Source organism: Cebus imitator, unplaced genomic scaffold (assembly GCF_001604975.1).
Source record: "Cebus imitator isolate Cc_AM_T3 unplaced genomic scaffold, Cebus_imitator-1.0 Scaffold281, whole genome shotgun sequence".
Taxonomy (NCBI): domain Eukaryota; kingdom Metazoa; phylum Chordata; class Mammalia; order Primates; family Cebidae; genus Cebus; species Cebus imitator.
The window spans coordinates 62,862-78,731 of record NW_016107596.1 but is presented as its reverse complement, the minus strand read 5'-3'; the positions used below and the strand labels follow the sequence as shown (position 1 = coordinate 78,731).

Sequence of the window (15,870 nt, the reverse complement as noted above, 5' to 3'; positions counted from 1 at the left end):
CTGGGGTGACCCACTCCAGAGAGGATGTGTGTTGGGGTGGAGGCGAGGATTTCCCTACAAAAAGGACAAGCTATCCATACACTCGGCACCGAGCACCAGGCTGGCTCTGGGAGACCAGGGACCTGCCCGGCCTCTGCCATTTCCTGGCTGACGTGACCCTGGGGTGCACAAGGAAGATGAGAAAAAACGTCCTGAGCTCCGGGCTGAAAAGGGGTGATTTGGTGGGGACAGCCCAGGCTTGGGAGACAGAGCCTGCAGCTCCCTCATTGGGACTGGGGTACTCAGCCCCTTCCATGGGAAGCAGGGAGGTTCCTGCCACCCTGTTGCCCAGAGAGCTGGCAGGATTGGGTGTAACCATGGACAGGAACCACAGAGCCGCTGCCACAGGGGTGTGGGCTGGCCACCACCTGACTCAGCAGCCCTGCCCACCAAGCCTCTGCTCTGGGCCAGTCATTTCTGACTGATTCCTCCTGTTATTTCTCATTCAGGGGAGTCCCAGATGACATGCAAGAGGTTCTAAAGTAAGAAAAAAACAAATCAGGCCAGACATGGTGGCTTAAGCCTGTAATCCCAGCAGTTTGGGAGGCCAAGGTTGGAGGATCACTTGAGGCCAAGGAGTTTGAAACCAGCCTGAGCAACATAGTGAGACCCTACCTCTAGAAAAAATTAAAATTAAAAATTAGCCGGGCATGGTGGTTTGTGCCTGTGGTCCCAGCTACCTGGGAGGCTGAGGCGGGAGGGTCTCTTGAGCCTGGGAGGTCAAGGGTAAAGTGAGATATGATTGCACCACTGAGCTCCAGCCTGGGCGACAAAGTAAGACTGTGTCTCGATAAATAAATAAATTTAAACAAATCAGAGATCCTCAAACTGCCCTTGGGCTGCCAGAGGGAGACCCTGTCTCTAAATATGAATAAATAAATAAAATAAAATAAATTAATTAATTAAAAGAAATCAGAGGCCCTCAAACTCCCCCTAGGTTGCCAACAGCCTGCAGCACACAGCTGGCTTTCCTGGAGGTGATGAGCGGCCAGCCTCTATCGGGGGTCATGTGGGAGGCTGTGAATCCCAGAAACAGGTTCGGCCCCATGGGGAGGCTCAGGGTAAGGGAGGCCCCGGGTGGATGCAGAGGAGGCCCCGGCCTCCTGGCTGCTGCTTGGACACCTGGGCCTGGGAGTACATCTGTTGCACCAAAAAAGTGTCCACTCGTGGCCCTTGGGACCTCCCAAGATGCCTTGGTTCCCAGGAACTACAGACTTGACAGACTTAGGGCCTGCCATGCCCCTCTGACATAGTAGGAGGCCACATGCAGTGACTGCTGGGTGCAGGGAATGGCTGTCTGTGAGCTCTAAGCCATCCTGCAGTCCGCTCAGCACCCCTTCCTGCCTCCCAAGGGAGGTGGCAGAACCACTCTAGTCTTGGAGCCTAGCTTGGGTGCCATCTCCCCGTAACCTCTGCTGCCTGGGGTTCCTGCCACAGTGGCGCCCACCACCAGGGGAAGGGGAGAGCACCTGAGACCCCGGAGTGGAGCTGGAGCTGCTCCCTGGAGTGACCCTGTCCAAGGAGAGGGGGTGGCAGAACCACCACCGAATAAACAGAATGAACAGCTTTGTCAGCTCCACACAGTCTTAAAGCCGGGTTGGATTCACACCAGCTCTTCTTTGCTTTGACAAATAGTGACACCCTTTCCAAGGAACCCTCAGTCCCTGTCCTTTCAACCCACCCTCAGCTCTTGCAGCCAGGGTTCCCACAGGGGCAGAGGGACACAGTGCCTTCCCCCTTCCTTCCAGGGCCTCTGGGGCGCACAAGGGACACACTGGGCTGGCATGGAGCTGCCTAGTAGAAGGTCACAGCCTTTTAGCTCCTTTCCTGTCTCTGATCACGAAAGGAGGACTCGCTTCCCACAGACCCTGCATCCACACCTCCCGGCACATGCCCTTCTCCCCAAGAGCAGGGAGCCGGGTCTGCACCCCAGTGCCAGCAGCCGGAAGCTGCACCGGCTAGAATTCAGCAGCACTGCTTTCTTTTCATTGCATTTGTTTTTATAATTACTTTCTATACCAGGCAAATGCTACTGGTTTTCTATTTACAGTAGCGATGTCAAGTCCCCTTTTAAAATATATACTTTTAGGTAAAAAGACAAAAAAAAACGCCAGTTTCACCCTTCAAGGACAAGCTAACAGTGTCACCTTCCCCGCAAGGAAGGTTTCCCAACACCCCAAGGCTCTGGCCTGTGCCCCACGGGGGCGCCTCTCAGGCAGTGCTCTTTCCAGTCATCTCTGCTGTGCTCCCCGAAGGCCCCTCCATACCAGGCCCTGGAGTGCTAGAGCCCAGCTCCCCAGCTCAAGGCTGCCTCACGCCCCTGTCTGCCCTCACACCTGGGGAGGGCCTGTCCACGGCAGGTGCAGGAGCAAGTCTGCGGATGGCCAACTGCCTGAGACAGCTCACCTCGGAGGTTCTTGATGAAGTCCTCCAGTTTCATCTTGCGCTCGGGCTTGACATTGGGGCTGTACATGTCGGTGTTCAGCAGGATGATGGCAAAGGCCAGAATGAAAATGGTGTCTGGGTTCCGGAATTGCCGCACCACTCCGGGGTTGCAGATGCAGTAGCGCTGGCTGCGGGATGGGAGGGAGGGGGTCAGAGCCATGGTGCACGGTGCAGCAAGAAGCACGGCCCCTCTCTCACCAGCAGAGGCTGTCACACGCCACTGAGCCTCAGCTCCTGCCTCTGGTGAGTGAGGATCATGCCTGCCTATCAGAGTTGGCCCTGACTACCCACTCGCCCTCCTCACTCTACTGCAGTCCCTCCTGCCCTGCAAGGCTGGGCCCCTCTCCCTGCTGCCTGCAATGGGAATGTCACAGTGGGTTTCGGGCCTGCCCTCGAGGGCAGGTGAAAGGAGCCCAGGCCTCCACACCAGCTCAGAGGGAGAGGCACCCTGCCTTGTCTCAGCCATGGCTACTGAGGGGCCTCAGGTTCAACAGCTGTGGACCGACAGCTGCGAGAACATCCACCGCCTTAGAGTCAGCCTGCTTGCCACTCCTGCTGCCACCCCAGGAGCCCCTCCATTGGTGACTTTGTGGAGGGGCAGGTGACAAGAGGCAGGGACAGAGCAGATGAGCCAGGCAAAGTACCGGGACTGAGGCTCATAAGCCCAGCTTAGTGCCCTCCCCTCCAGGAAGCCATCCTGGAAGGAAGTGGGTGCATGCTGCCTCCCGCCAGGGCCCTGGGGTTGTCCTCCCTCTGTATCCTCAATCCTCCTGGCCCACCACTGGTGCTGAGCCCAGAGGGCTGGGTTAGCAGCTGACTGGTGCCACCCACCCCAGCACTGAACACACAGACTCCTCCACAGCCAGTCTGCATGCAGTCCCAGAATGGAGGACTGCATAGTGACCACAGGCTCACTGTTGGGTCAGGAGCTGGGCTAAGTGTGCCCATGTGTCCTGTGTCATTTTGTCCTTGCACCCCTGTCTAGGGTATGTGCTATTGTTATTCCACTTCACAGGTGAAGAAATGAAGCACAGAGAAGTTAAGTAACCAGCACAGGGCCACACAGCCGGTAAGTGGTGGAGTCGGTGACTGAACCAGGCAACTGGCTGTCTGGCTTGTGCTCTGAGTCACTGTGCTGCTCCTTGTGAATAAGCAAATGAATGACTAGACAGACGGACCGTGGATGAACGCAGAGCTGTGGGGAACTTGGAGGAAGAGCATTCAGAATCCCGATTTGAACACCAAGAATCCTAGCAGTCGCGATCAAAACCTCTTTCAACTTTGGTTTCCTTATCTTCACACAATTAGAATAATCAGTACAGTCTCCTCCACCCGCACCACCTCACAATGGCTGAAAGGAGTCTGACACAGTGCCTGGAATGCAGGAGGGACCACTACGGTCACCCCAAAAGCAATACTCAGGAAGACATGGCCCTGTCTAGGGATGACTGGGATGCAGCCTTTGGTCCATCCTCGGGCTCTGAAGCTGGGGACACTGTCCTCCCCCGATGCAGCACCCTTAGCCAGCGCGGGCCCCACCTGAAGGCCTCGATGAGCCGCTCCACTTTCTGAGCCTCTCCTTGGACACGAATGTGCGCCTGGAATTTCCTGAGGGCCTCGTCGAGCTCCATCGCAGAGAAGTCCATCTCGTCCACCACACAGCTAGAACAGAGACAGATGGTCCCACATAAACACCCCTTGTGGGTGCAACACACCCAGCCCACGCCCAGGTGATGGTGCCTGGAGTCCCAGGAATGGGCTGCCTCCTGGCAGGGAGGGCCCCTGCCTGACTCCATCCAATCAGCCAAGAGCCTTCAGAATGCAGCAAAAAGACCTCCAGGCTTCTGGGGAGCCCGTGAAGCCCCTGGATCTAGGGAAGCATGTGTGCCTATATTTACATGGACAGTTTTCTCAGAGGGGCAGAGCATATGGTTGTTTGGATCAAAGCCCTTCCCAAAAGACAAACATTTTTAAGCACAACCCTCACTAGGCACACAGTGGACGCTACCGTGAGTCTCCTCTCCTTCTGCATGGGGTTGGGGAGTTGGCTGCCATTTTCACAGTGAGGAAAGGGGTGCCGAGGGTGTTGACTTTCAGAACGAGCCTGTCCTCTTGTGAGGAGAGTATCAGGGTGGTGGGCTGGGTTTTGCAGGTGCTTTTCCAGGGACTTGAACGGGCCATACACTCTCATCTGTGGCGCAGAGCCTGGAGGGGTGGCTGATGAATGGTCTCTACATTCTTCCCATGGCCCTGCCCCCAGCACACCCTTCCAGTTCTTGCTATGGTGACCCCTGCACCAGGAACTCTGGGGCAGGCTCCAGCTTCTGGCCCAGCTCCCTAATGACGCTGCAGTCACTCTCATGGGGCAGAGGCCTGGCTAGGCAGGCCTGACTCTCCCAGGGCCATCCCTGCACAGGGGTGATGCAGCTGCTTCCACCCTCCTCCAAGTGCTCAAGGCCTCCTGGGGCAACAGCCTTGAAGGTGGCTGTGGAGCAGTGGGGAGAGGGCAGCAGGGAGCAGGCAGAGGATTTGCTGAGCAGCAGGCGCAGTGGCCCTGCAGATGCCTGGGGTGGTGGCCTGGGGAAGCCTGCCACTTCCTGAGGCCACTGCTATTTTCTGACATGAGGAGAACAATGTGCGGATTTCCTAAGGACCAGGGATCGGCTTAGAGCGGAGAGTCGGGGCAGTGTGGGAATGGCTGCAGGGGATGGGGCGGGAGCTGGGCATTCACCAAGGAGCTCCTGCGCTTTCCCGTGGACATTTCCTCATGTCTGCTTCAAAGAGGGGAGGGGCGGTAGCACCCTATCGATACAGTAGGCTTCTTCAGGTGCTGAGCAGGGAGAAAGGCACCCAGCCTGCGCATGGTTGGCCAACCAAGGGCATGGACGTTCTGCTGGTGCCTGCCATGCGCTGTCCACACTTAGCCTCCTGGGTGTGGGCCTGGGACTACATGAGTACCTATGCAAGTGAGTCTGTGTGTATGGGGGTGTGTGCCCAGGCCAGCTCCCACTCTGAGCCTCAGTTTCCCCACCTATGAGACAAAAAGGGCGACGGCACCCGCTGCCTCCTAGGGAAGCAGCAGAGACGGCAGGTGAACTGGCCAGCCCCAGGAACGTGAGGCCTCGTGTTCCAGGGACTGCTGCTCCTGGGCACCTGCTCCCTGGCCGTCGCTGGTCCCCTTGGCTGCACATGGGCAGGACTGCACGGCTGGAAGGGACTGCCCCTGCTATAGGACGGCCAGCATGTTATCCTGCTCTGACTGCTCTTCCTGGCCCGCTGTACTGGCTCAGAGAGTTGGGAGCCCATTTTTCTGCAGGGCTTCAAGTAGCTGAGAGTGCTATGCTCGCCAGCTCTCTGAGCTGGGGGGAGCTGTGGGATCAGGAGGTAGGGATAGACACGTAGCCCAAATCTCCCAGCTGGGAGAATGAACCAGGGTCAGAGCTTGGCATGGCTGTCCACAGGGAGGCAGCTCACTTGGTCTGGCTCCCTACTGCTCACCCCAGGGGTGAGCAGGAGCAGGCAGGGCCTGCAGTCCATGCAGGAGGAGGGCAGCCAGGCCAGGGGAAGGGGCTCCTGCCAGCCCTGCTGTGGGAGGCTGCAGGAACGTGAGTCACTAAGGGCTGTGATGCTCAGCGCCGGGTCGGAACAATTGTGCTTAGGGATGGAGGGAAGGGAGGGGCTAGGGTGCATGCCAGAGGGCAGCTGTACTGGCAATGGGGTCCACGTGTGGGACAGCAGGTGCCCACCTGTGTGCTGGGCAGATGTGGGGCATCTGCCTGTGTGTGTCTAGAAGTTAAGAACAGAGAAGTAGGGGCCCAGCCCATGTCCCAGTAAGCAGTGTAGGCCCGGCCCTGTGTATGCCCAGGGTGCATGAGGGCACGTGTGGAATCGGGTCCCACCCTGCAGCACTCACTCTAGCACGTCGCGGTTGAACTGCTTCTGCCGGTTGCCCAGGAACTCGCCGATCATCTGCCGGCTGAGGCCCTTGCGCTGCAGCAGGAAGTGGGCCACCCCCACAGGCGTGTCTGGCACGAAGCCACGCTCGATGAGGTACTGGACTCCCTTCTCAGGCTTCCTGGGGTGGGACAAGAAACACACTCAGCCCCAGCTGCCCAGCCACCTGCCAGGCAACTGGGGGGGGAATCTCCGCTCAGTGGATGGTTGACATTCTCCCTCCCTGCCCAATTGCACCAGCCCTCATCCCTGTAGGTATTTTGGGGTCTCTAGTTCCAACTCCTGCCTGAGTGGGGACTTAAGAGCCCAGGCTGGCACTGGAAGATCCTAGGCTCCAGGCATCTTGCCCTGTCCCAAATCCCAAATGTGGGGAGCCTGGTACAAAAGTCTTCAACTAGACTCGCCCAGACCTTGTACAAATAATGGGCTGAGCTGGATGCAGGGGTGCTTCCGTGGGTGCTGGGGCCAGGCCGTCACTCTCCTGCCCTGCCTGCAGTCCCTTCTCGGCTGCCCGGCACTGGCCCCAAAAGTCCGCACACACATTCAGAATTAGGATCCCTGTCCGGCCCAACTCCCTTTGCCCCTCAGTGTGAAAGCCACCGCCCCTGACTGCACTTCCAAGCAGACTGGAACCCTCCACCTGTCAACGGACAATAAGGAACAGCAGCCGCAGCACCGGCAGGAGGCACTCACACCGTTGTCAAGGCACCCTGTGCAAACTCACTTACCCGATTCCCACTCGGGGAGGTCAGCACTCTGGTTACCTGAGGTACTCAGGAGCCCGACAGCCATATGGCCTTCCAGGGGCCCTGGCTTCCCTGTTGTAAACACTGAGGAAGTAGTCAGATGCTTGCAACGACGCACTCAGTAACTACCATGAGAGGTTTCTATGCCGAGTCCCAATTCATGGGAGCGTGACGGAAGTGCAGAGGGGCAGTGTTTCTAGCTGGAAGTCACAGCAGCAGCAGGGCTGGCCCTGCAGGGCTGAGTGTGTCCAGTGGAGACCAGGCCCCCAGAGCATGGGTCATTCCGCTGGCTCAAGCCTCTCAGTGCCCAGGATGTGTGCAGAGCCAGGCCTGTGCAGGAATGGGCACATGTTGTGGACTGATGGGGCCTAGTGCCAGGCAGGCTGCGGGACCATGGCATTGACCCTGCTGCTCCTACTAGCCCTGGGAGCAGGCCCTGCCTCCGTGTGGCACTCTGGCCATGTGAGCCCTGGCAGGCCTCTTCTCCCTTCGAGCCTCAGACGTCCTGCCCATCTTGTGGTACGTCTCTTGCTTGGCTGACCTGGCAGGGTGGTCCTGGTGGTCAAAGGAGAGAGACTGGGCCGGGTGTGGTGGCTCACACCTGTAATTCCAGTACTTTGAGAGGCCGAGGTGGGTGGATCACCTGAGGTCAAGAGTTCCAGACCAGCCTGGGCAACATGGTGAAATCCCATCTCTACTAAAAATCCCAAATTACCCAGGCGTAGTGGCCTACGCCTGTAATCCCAGCTACTCAGGAGGCTGAGGCAGGAGAATCGTTGAACTCGGGAGGCATAGATGCAGTGAGCTGAGACTGTACCATTACACTCCAGCCTAGACAAGAGAGCACGACTCCGTCTCAAAAACAAAGGACAGACTGGTGTGAGAGGAGGGATTTGAAGATGGCCACACGTGACCCTGGAGGATGGGTGTCATTCTCTGCGGAGTTTGCCAGGCCATTCAGGGAGCTGTGTGGAGCCATCAGGCCAGACTGGCTCCATGTCCCCCTGCCCTGAGTCCTCAGAGCCACCGGGGGCTGTCAAGCAGTTGGGACACCCTCCAGGGACATGTGCTTCCTCAAGAATCTGCGAGGGGCCCAGTGTGGCTTGTGCTCCCTTGCCTCATGGCACACCCAGTACCCGTGCTGGGGTATAATCGGCTGGGTCATCCACTAACTAGGGGGCTGGACCTGACCCCTTACCCCAGTGGGTAGAGGTCTGTATTCTTCTGTCCCCGGGGCGGGGAATGGAGACGAAAGCCGGTGTCCACCTGCTGCATAACCTGCACAGCTCCTGGTTGAGAGCAATGCACTGCCAACACTGCATTTCCACGTGCAAGTGAAAGCAAGCCTCCTGACTGCAAGGTGACCCTGCTATTTTTACCCCAGGACGGCCACCCCCCTAAGCTTGTCCCCAGGAGTGTGGCAGGGAGCAGCCGCCAGCCAGCTTTGTCCTGGCACAGAAGTGGTAATGGAGTGGCCCTGGTCCCTACCTGTCCCAGGGCCCCAGGACAGAAGGACCAGGGTTTCACTGTTCACAAGATCACATGCCTATGATTCGGGGTCTCCAACCAAGAACTGCTCCAATGCCCCAGGCCTCTATGGCCACAGCCAGAGCAGACCCTGGGTCCTCACCACCCTGCTCCATGCCAGCTCTAGCCTACACCCTCTTCTCCCTCCCTCAGCTTCCAGGGGAGGGGTTGCCATGGTTCACCTACAGTTGGGTTTTCTTTGGCTCACACACCGTTAACAAAAAGAATTCTAGTTAGTTGCTAGTATTTAAAAACTGGAAGAGTGCACAAAAAATCTGGATTTCTGGCTTCTGAAAAGTCAGACCTTCTGGCATCCCTGGCTCCTATGGCAGTGACTGGGGGAGCTGGGCTGGGCTGCCCCCACCCCTGCTGCCTGGTCCCTCCCCACACAGGTGCATGCTCTGCCCCACACCCAGGCTGCCTGGTCCCTCCAGGCCACTGCTGCAGTGCCCAGGTTCAGGCCCAGACGGGTCCCGCCTTCTGCTGCTTCCCCGGCCAGTGGCTGCTTTTTTTTTTGCCCCCATCCACCTGCTGGTGTTCATGTGCTATGTCCAGGGACTTCCAGGACAAGGCTCCTTGGCCCTGGAGGCACTCAGAGCACAGGGGAGAAGGGAAGGCACTGTGGGAGGTGGGCATGTGGGCTCTTCGGGATCAGGGAGCACCGTGTGTCTGCTGTGCCAGGCTTCACCTGGTGAACGTGGGGTGGGAGTAGGCCGTGGGCCCCTGTGGGTACAGCCGAGAGGCCTAGTCTGGGCAGGCAACAGGGGACACAGACTGAGGGATCAGGCGGTTTCCTGAGGAGAGGTGACAGTGAGGACAAAGGCCCTGAGGTGGATGGGGAGACCTGAGAGGCTGCTCCAGGGTTGAACACAGGGACCCCGGGGGAAGGCAAAGGGGGCAGTAGGCCGATGGGCAGATGGCACTGTGCTGCAGGCCGTGGGGAGGGGTCTGGCTTTCTCCCAGGTGGGCTGAGAAGGCCCAGAGTGCTGTGAAGAGGGCAGTGATGGGGGTCCTAAGTCCACATGGGTGATGCTGTGCTGGGGAGATCACGGGCCAGGGCCCAGCCGGCAGCTGAGTGAGGGGCTTCTGCGGGTACCCAGGCGTGCTGCAGCAGAGGCGGGAGGGGGCCAGGTCGAGGACACAGTCTGAGGGCAGAGGTCAATATTAGCTGAGGGATCTGTGATGGGGGTGGCTGAGGTGGGGGCAGTGGAGGTAGGGGCAGGAAGGACGAGGAGCAGTGGGTCCACGATGGTGTTGGCTTTGAGCTTTAACCTGGTACGGGGGATGGATTCCACCTGGCAGACTTCAAGGGCGATGCTGCAGAATCGAGGACGCCTAGTGATGGGGCCTGGGCGGGTGACAAGGAGCTTGCCACTGACCCAAGGGGAGCGGGGGAGGAGCTGTGACTGGACGGCCGGCTGGGGCTGGCTCCAGGGCAGGGCTGGGCATCTCCACAAGGCTTCCTGAAGGAGTGACAGGTCCTCAAAAGCCTCCCTGACAGCAGACAGCTGGCCAGAGAGCTGTCATTTACTGGTGGGAATCCCCTGCCATTGGGCCCTTGCTACCTCCCCAACTCCTAGCTCATGTAATGAAGCCCTTCCTTCCCCAATCTGTCGGTAGTGGCCCTGCTGGGCGGTGAGTTCTCCATCCACCCGCGCCCCCCGCACAGAGCTCCAGAGGTCTACCAAGCATCACACAGGCCAGAGGTGGGCCTTTGGTGTGGCCCCGGGCCCCCACGGCCTCCTCTCGCAGCAGGACTTCACTTTCCTGGCCACTCTAGGGAGGGGGCTGTAGGACATGCTTCAGCCACTGAACTGTGAGCCGAGGGGCTCTGTGTCACTTCAAGGGGGAAGCTGAACTGTCCCCTATGGACACCCACCTCATTCATTCCACAAACGTTTATCGAGCACCTGCCCTGGCCAGGTGTTATGCTAGCACAGTGATGGTCCCCAACCTCAACAAACATGCCTTCTAGTTGGAGAAGGATACAGGAGGAGGTACAGTCCAGGGATATAGAAACATGCCACGGTACAAGCATCAGGGCCATGGCTGGGAGAGCCAGAGCCTGCACTTCTGTCTCAGCTCCACTTCTGGCTGGGTGACCCAGGATGAGTTACTTAACCTCTCTGTGTCTCTGTATAATGGGGATGAGGACAGTTCACACAACAGAGTTACTGTAAATAATCCAGGAGTTTGTACTCAGCCAACACAAAAGCCTTGACGGATAACAAAATGGGGGCACAGAAGGGTCAAAAAACTGGCTCCAGGTTGCCCAGAAAGATGAAGAGTGCTGGGACTTATAATCCACACTTGTGCCTAGAAGTCCCTAAAAATTCCACCTACCCTCTGGACGCCTTTCCTGCTGCTGAATATCTTCTCTGTCCAACTCTGCAGTCACCCCATCCCACCCTCCCTCTGTGTACACCCGTTACTCTTTCTTCAGCTCTTCTTGCCTCCACCCTGTAGGGACCCAGCATCAACAGGTGCTGGCTGCAACCTTCTCACCATCCACACCTGACCCACCTCTGCACCCCAGGCCCCGCTGCCCCTTAAAATGCCCCAGCAGGCAGTATAGTCGGAGACCCCCAACTCCACCCCTGCAGTGTGCTCTCAGGTCTGGCCTTAGCTGCCTCTCTAAGCCTGGCTGAGCCAGCTTTTCCTTACATCAGATGCTGATTGAGATTCAAGTGTGACAGGTGAGCACAGACTGCACACCAGACACTTCCTGCACACGTACCTCTCATGGTCATTTGGCTGCAAGCTGAGCTGCTGGTGGGAAGAGTGAGCTATGTGAGGCTCTGAGGAAGAGCCACTGCAAGGCTGTGGATTGCATGTGGGGAACACCTACCTGCTGGAGTCAAGCCCTGAGTGCTTACCCTGATATTTTCCCAGCAGGGGTGTGCAGGATACAGAAGAGGATTCTCTCGCTCTCTCTTTTAGACATGGGTCTTGCTGTGTTGCCCAGACTGGCCTCCAACTCCTGGGTTCAAGTGATCCTCCCACCTCAGCCTCCCAGGTAGGTGGGACCACAGGCATGTACCACTGTGTCTGGCTCCAGTCCTTTTTAACTGTTCAGGATGATTAAGAGATGTGGAAGAGGATGGATGCCCAGGCACCTAGCTTCGGCCTTCAGGTGTCCCAGCCTACCCTCGAGCTCAGGCTGTAAAACCCGGTGGGCAGATTCTACTCTCTATTCCAGGCCAGTCAGAGCCCTGCATTCTGCTTGCCCAAGGAAGTGGTTCAGGGAGAGGCACGAGAGCCATGAGGAGCCGATGAGGGGAGGAGACTCTCTCTTCTGTCTACTGGGGTTCCCTTGAGGTTGGACTACAGGCTTGGGGTCTTCTGATGGCCCTCCTGCCCTGGGTTAAGGAGGATCTGGCATGGGGGCAGGGCCAACCCTGAGGCAGATGGAGCCAAGAAATACCCAGGACTTCTCAGGTCCATGAACCAGTAAAGCCTCTTTGTTTAACCCAGTTTGACTGAGTTCCTGTCATATGCAACAGAGAAGTCCATGATTAACTCAGAGACCAACGCTGGGTGTGGATTGCTCGAGGATCTCCATGGCCAGAGGTCTGAGCCTCATCTGGGGTGAGGATAAAGTCACCAAATTCAGCATTTAGAGAGTCCCTGCACACCTGGAAATGCCCTTCCAATCCAGCAACCCAAACTCAAGTCCCCCTGAGGTCTTGCAGAGAGGTGCCACTTCCAGCCTTTCCCATACTGTCAGGGCCAGCAAGCTCGCCACCTCCTGAGGCTGCCTGCTCCATCAAGCTCTAACTTTTACACGGCACTTTCTGGTAGCGTGAACCCAAGTGGCTTCCCCAGTATCGATCCCAGAGAGCAGGCAGGAGAATTACCCTCTGAAGTGTTGCAAGCACCCCCTCAGGGCCTCCCTTGGTGCTGTCTTCCTCTCCGAGGCTCAGCACCAGCCACCTCAGACCCAGCGTAGGGCTCGGGATCCTGGGTTACAGGTGGCATCAAGGGCCACAGCTCACAGTGGCCCACGTCTAGGGGAGCAGAGTCCCAACCTCCAAAGACCCAGCTCAAAGTGCTCCTAAGAGAGCCTGTCCTTTACGCCGTCAGCACCGAAGGCTGTGGGAGCAGCACCACATATGCTCTGGGGCCAGCACTTCTGGTATGGGGCCTGGGCTCTCAGCCTGGCTGCCAGCACCTGTTTCCCAGGATTGCTGTGAAGATTCAGTGCGACAATGGGCGGAAGGTGTTCAGCACGGGGCCAGCACTTGGTACAGGCTCTGCTTGCTGCTATCTTTATCAATGACAACAGACACATTAAACACAAGGAGCACAGAGCTGGGGTGCATAGATCAGGGGCACCCTCTGAGCCCTGTTCCCACAGGTGGAGGGGAATGGCTTCCAGGGGCGCTGGAAGGGTGAAACAGCCATTTTCCCTGCAGGCTCCCAGTGACAGTGTCCCCTGCCTCCCTCCTGTGGTAGCTCCAATAGGTAGATGGGACCTGAGGCTGATGGGTGGGCCCCAGGGGCTGGGTGCCGAGTGCAGGGGAGGCCAGGTCCACAGAAAGGGGCTGCCTCCAGGTGCAGGGCCCTGTGCTGGAAGGGCCTCAGGGGCCCCAGTGAAAAGCTCCTAGCAAGCAGTCCAACCACACTGTCACGCCAGGTAGCCACCCAGGCCCTGCAAACATGTTCCTCAGACGAGCATCTCACTTCCTTTTGAGAGTGCCTGTGTCATCATGAAGCAGCTCTGAGGCCAAGGACACTCTTGCAGAGGTGGGAAAGGTCTGGTGTGGCCCACCTGTGACAAGGTCACCTGGGCCCATGCCAGGGAGGAATGTGACAGAGAGGGAGTGGACACAGCCAGGCATGTACCCTGGAGGGCGTGTACCAGGTACAGGAGCAGAAGACGCTGGGGTGGGGTTCCAATCCGAAGGTGACAGACTCAGTGAGGTCTCTGCTGGGCACCTGCCCCAGCTCCACGTGCTGCAGTGGCCCCAGGACCAGTGCTTCAGGGCTGCGTGGCCTCCCACAAGTGGTGTGGCTCTGCCTCCTGGACCCAGTGTACAGATTTGTCACCCAGTGGGGAGGTGGGAGCCCAGGGCTATACCTGTGGTGGCACTCCCTACACCATGGATATTAAGAGGATGCGTTCAGGAACCAGGTGGCCAGGGTGTGACATCCGTAGTCACCTACCAACTGTGTGAGCCTCAGCTCACCCACTGCCCAGGGGAGCATGCGTTAGTGCATGACAGGCCCTGGGAACCGTGCCTGGCACACTGTCAGCACATGGAAGGATTAGCCATTTTTGATATTTCTGACTGCTTGGCCCATCACAACGCCTGTTGGGTCTTCCCAAAGCCCAGCGCTGGAAGCTCCCTTCCCGTGGCACTCACTCCGGGCACAGAAGCCCTGGCTGACCACGACAGCTGCCATCCACTGCACATTTTCCAGGTGCAGGCAGTGAGGCTCAGAGTTCAGGGAGTTGCCCCAGGTCCCGCAACTGAGAGGTAGCAGAGCCAGGGCTGAAACCCTCTTGCCTCTGGCTCCCCCACTTCCGCCCTCCCGCAGGACCACCAGCCAGGTGGGAGTGAGCAGCAGATGCCCGGAGGAACATCTGGACGCCTGGTAGACCTCAGCTGCCCCTCGGCAGCCACTGGGATGCCCTCCCCGCCAACTCGCACCAGTTTCTCAGGCTTCATTTCTGTTCTTCCTCCCCGCTTATTGCTGGCTCTCCCACTTTAATATGTGATTCCCTTAAACGGGGTGTCCCTCCAGACAGAGGCCTGCACCAGGAACGTCTACTGCTTCATTGCTGGGAACTGAGAGCTGTGCTGGGGGCTGGGCAAAGGCTGGGACACACCACCCGCAGGGAGAGAAGTGGAGGTGGCGCACGGGTGCAGGGCCAGAGAAAGGGAAGGGAAAGAGCAGTTCCTACTTCAACTAAAAATCTGCCCAGCTAAGACCTGGCAACTCCACTTGCAGCCATCTGATCTAGGGGCCTGCTGGGCGTGTGTATGAGGATCACAGTTACTGTCACACCAGTGCTAGTTGTGAAAAGCTGGAAGCAACTGGCCTAGCCACGGCGGGGACTACCACACAGCAGTGAACAGGAGCAAGGCAGCCTATATGCAGAGCTCATGATACCCCTGTAAGACAGCATCACAGTCCCGGGCCCCAAATGATGCCAGCAAGGATCCAACAGTAGCAGCTAATACATAGCGAGGCCCTACCCTGTGCCACGTCCTGCTCTCAGCATTTCACACAGACCAATGCTTCACCCTCACCGCCCTGGGGTGGGGAAGATGCCCCCGGCATCAGCCCATTTCACAGATGCGGCCACTGTGGGACAGGGGTTATGCTGACCAAGGACATAGAGATAGGACAGGGGACAGCTACGATTTAAAGCCAGGCAGCCAGGCCCCAAAGCTGTGTTCTCAACCATGGCTGTCTGGAGTTCCCAGGAGTGCACACAAATGCAGAGGAAAAAAAATCTGGAAAGAAAGACTGCAACGCAACATGCTGAGTCCAAGAGGATGTTATCCTGAGCCGCAAGGCTTGCATCTTCCGCAAAGAATGCATTCACCTGCTACACAGAGCACTAAAAGTTAACTGAATAAGAAAGAATCTACACAGACCAAAGCTGGCTGGTTGAGGGAGGTGGATTTTTCCTGGCCTGTATCCCCACTGCTGGCCTCCACCTATCTACTCTGCAGGGACCCCAGCCTCCCCTCTAGGGGGCATGGGCCTGGGTCGAGAGATGATCCTAGGGCTGGGCTGTGCCCAGGAGCAGTGGGGACTGCTCAGGGCACAGACTTCAGGGGCCATGTCAGGTGGGCCAGTAGGATGCGACCCTCCCCCGTCCGGCGCATTGCTCCAGCTGTGGCCTGTGCAGCAGTGAGAGCAGCTGTACTCTACGGCAAGCCACAGGCAGACTGGCGGCTCAGGAGAGAGCATCCTGGTAGATGTGAGATGTCTAAGACTCTTAGTTCTTAGCTGAGCAAACCAGTAAGCCACAGTCCCTGGCTGGCCCCAAGTGAATGTACCGTTCCTCAGAGGCTCTTCCTGAGACAGGCCTCTCTGACACCCCAAGATAGTGCTTCTATGTGTCCCAAGAATGGTGCAAAAGCACCATCTCCCCCAGTCTAGGAGAAGAGAGAACAGGGGGCAGACAGAACATGGAGCCAGC

General features: G+C 58.0%; 1 protein-coding gene across 7 annotated transcripts in view; it reads right to left on the bottom strand.

The window, feature by feature from the left end:
• The window catches only part of IQSEC1 (IQ motif and Sec7 domain ArfGEF 1), a 91,901-nt gene that overhangs the window by 21,007 nt on the left and 55,024 nt on the right, over positions 1–15,870 (bottom strand). For all 7 annotated transcript variants that reach the window (XM_037728817.1, XM_037728821.1, XM_017501419.2 and 4 more), the window contains 3 exons: positions 6,398–6,559; positions 4,024–4,146; positions 2,446–2,612 (listed from right to left, as the gene is read on the bottom strand). In XM_037728817.1, coding sequence (XP_037584745.1) covers positions 2,446–2,612; positions 4,024–4,146; positions 6,398–6,559 — 452 coding nt within the window. The remainder of the gene's footprint in view (positions 1–2,445; positions 2,613–4,023; positions 4,147–6,397; positions 6,560–15,870) is intronic.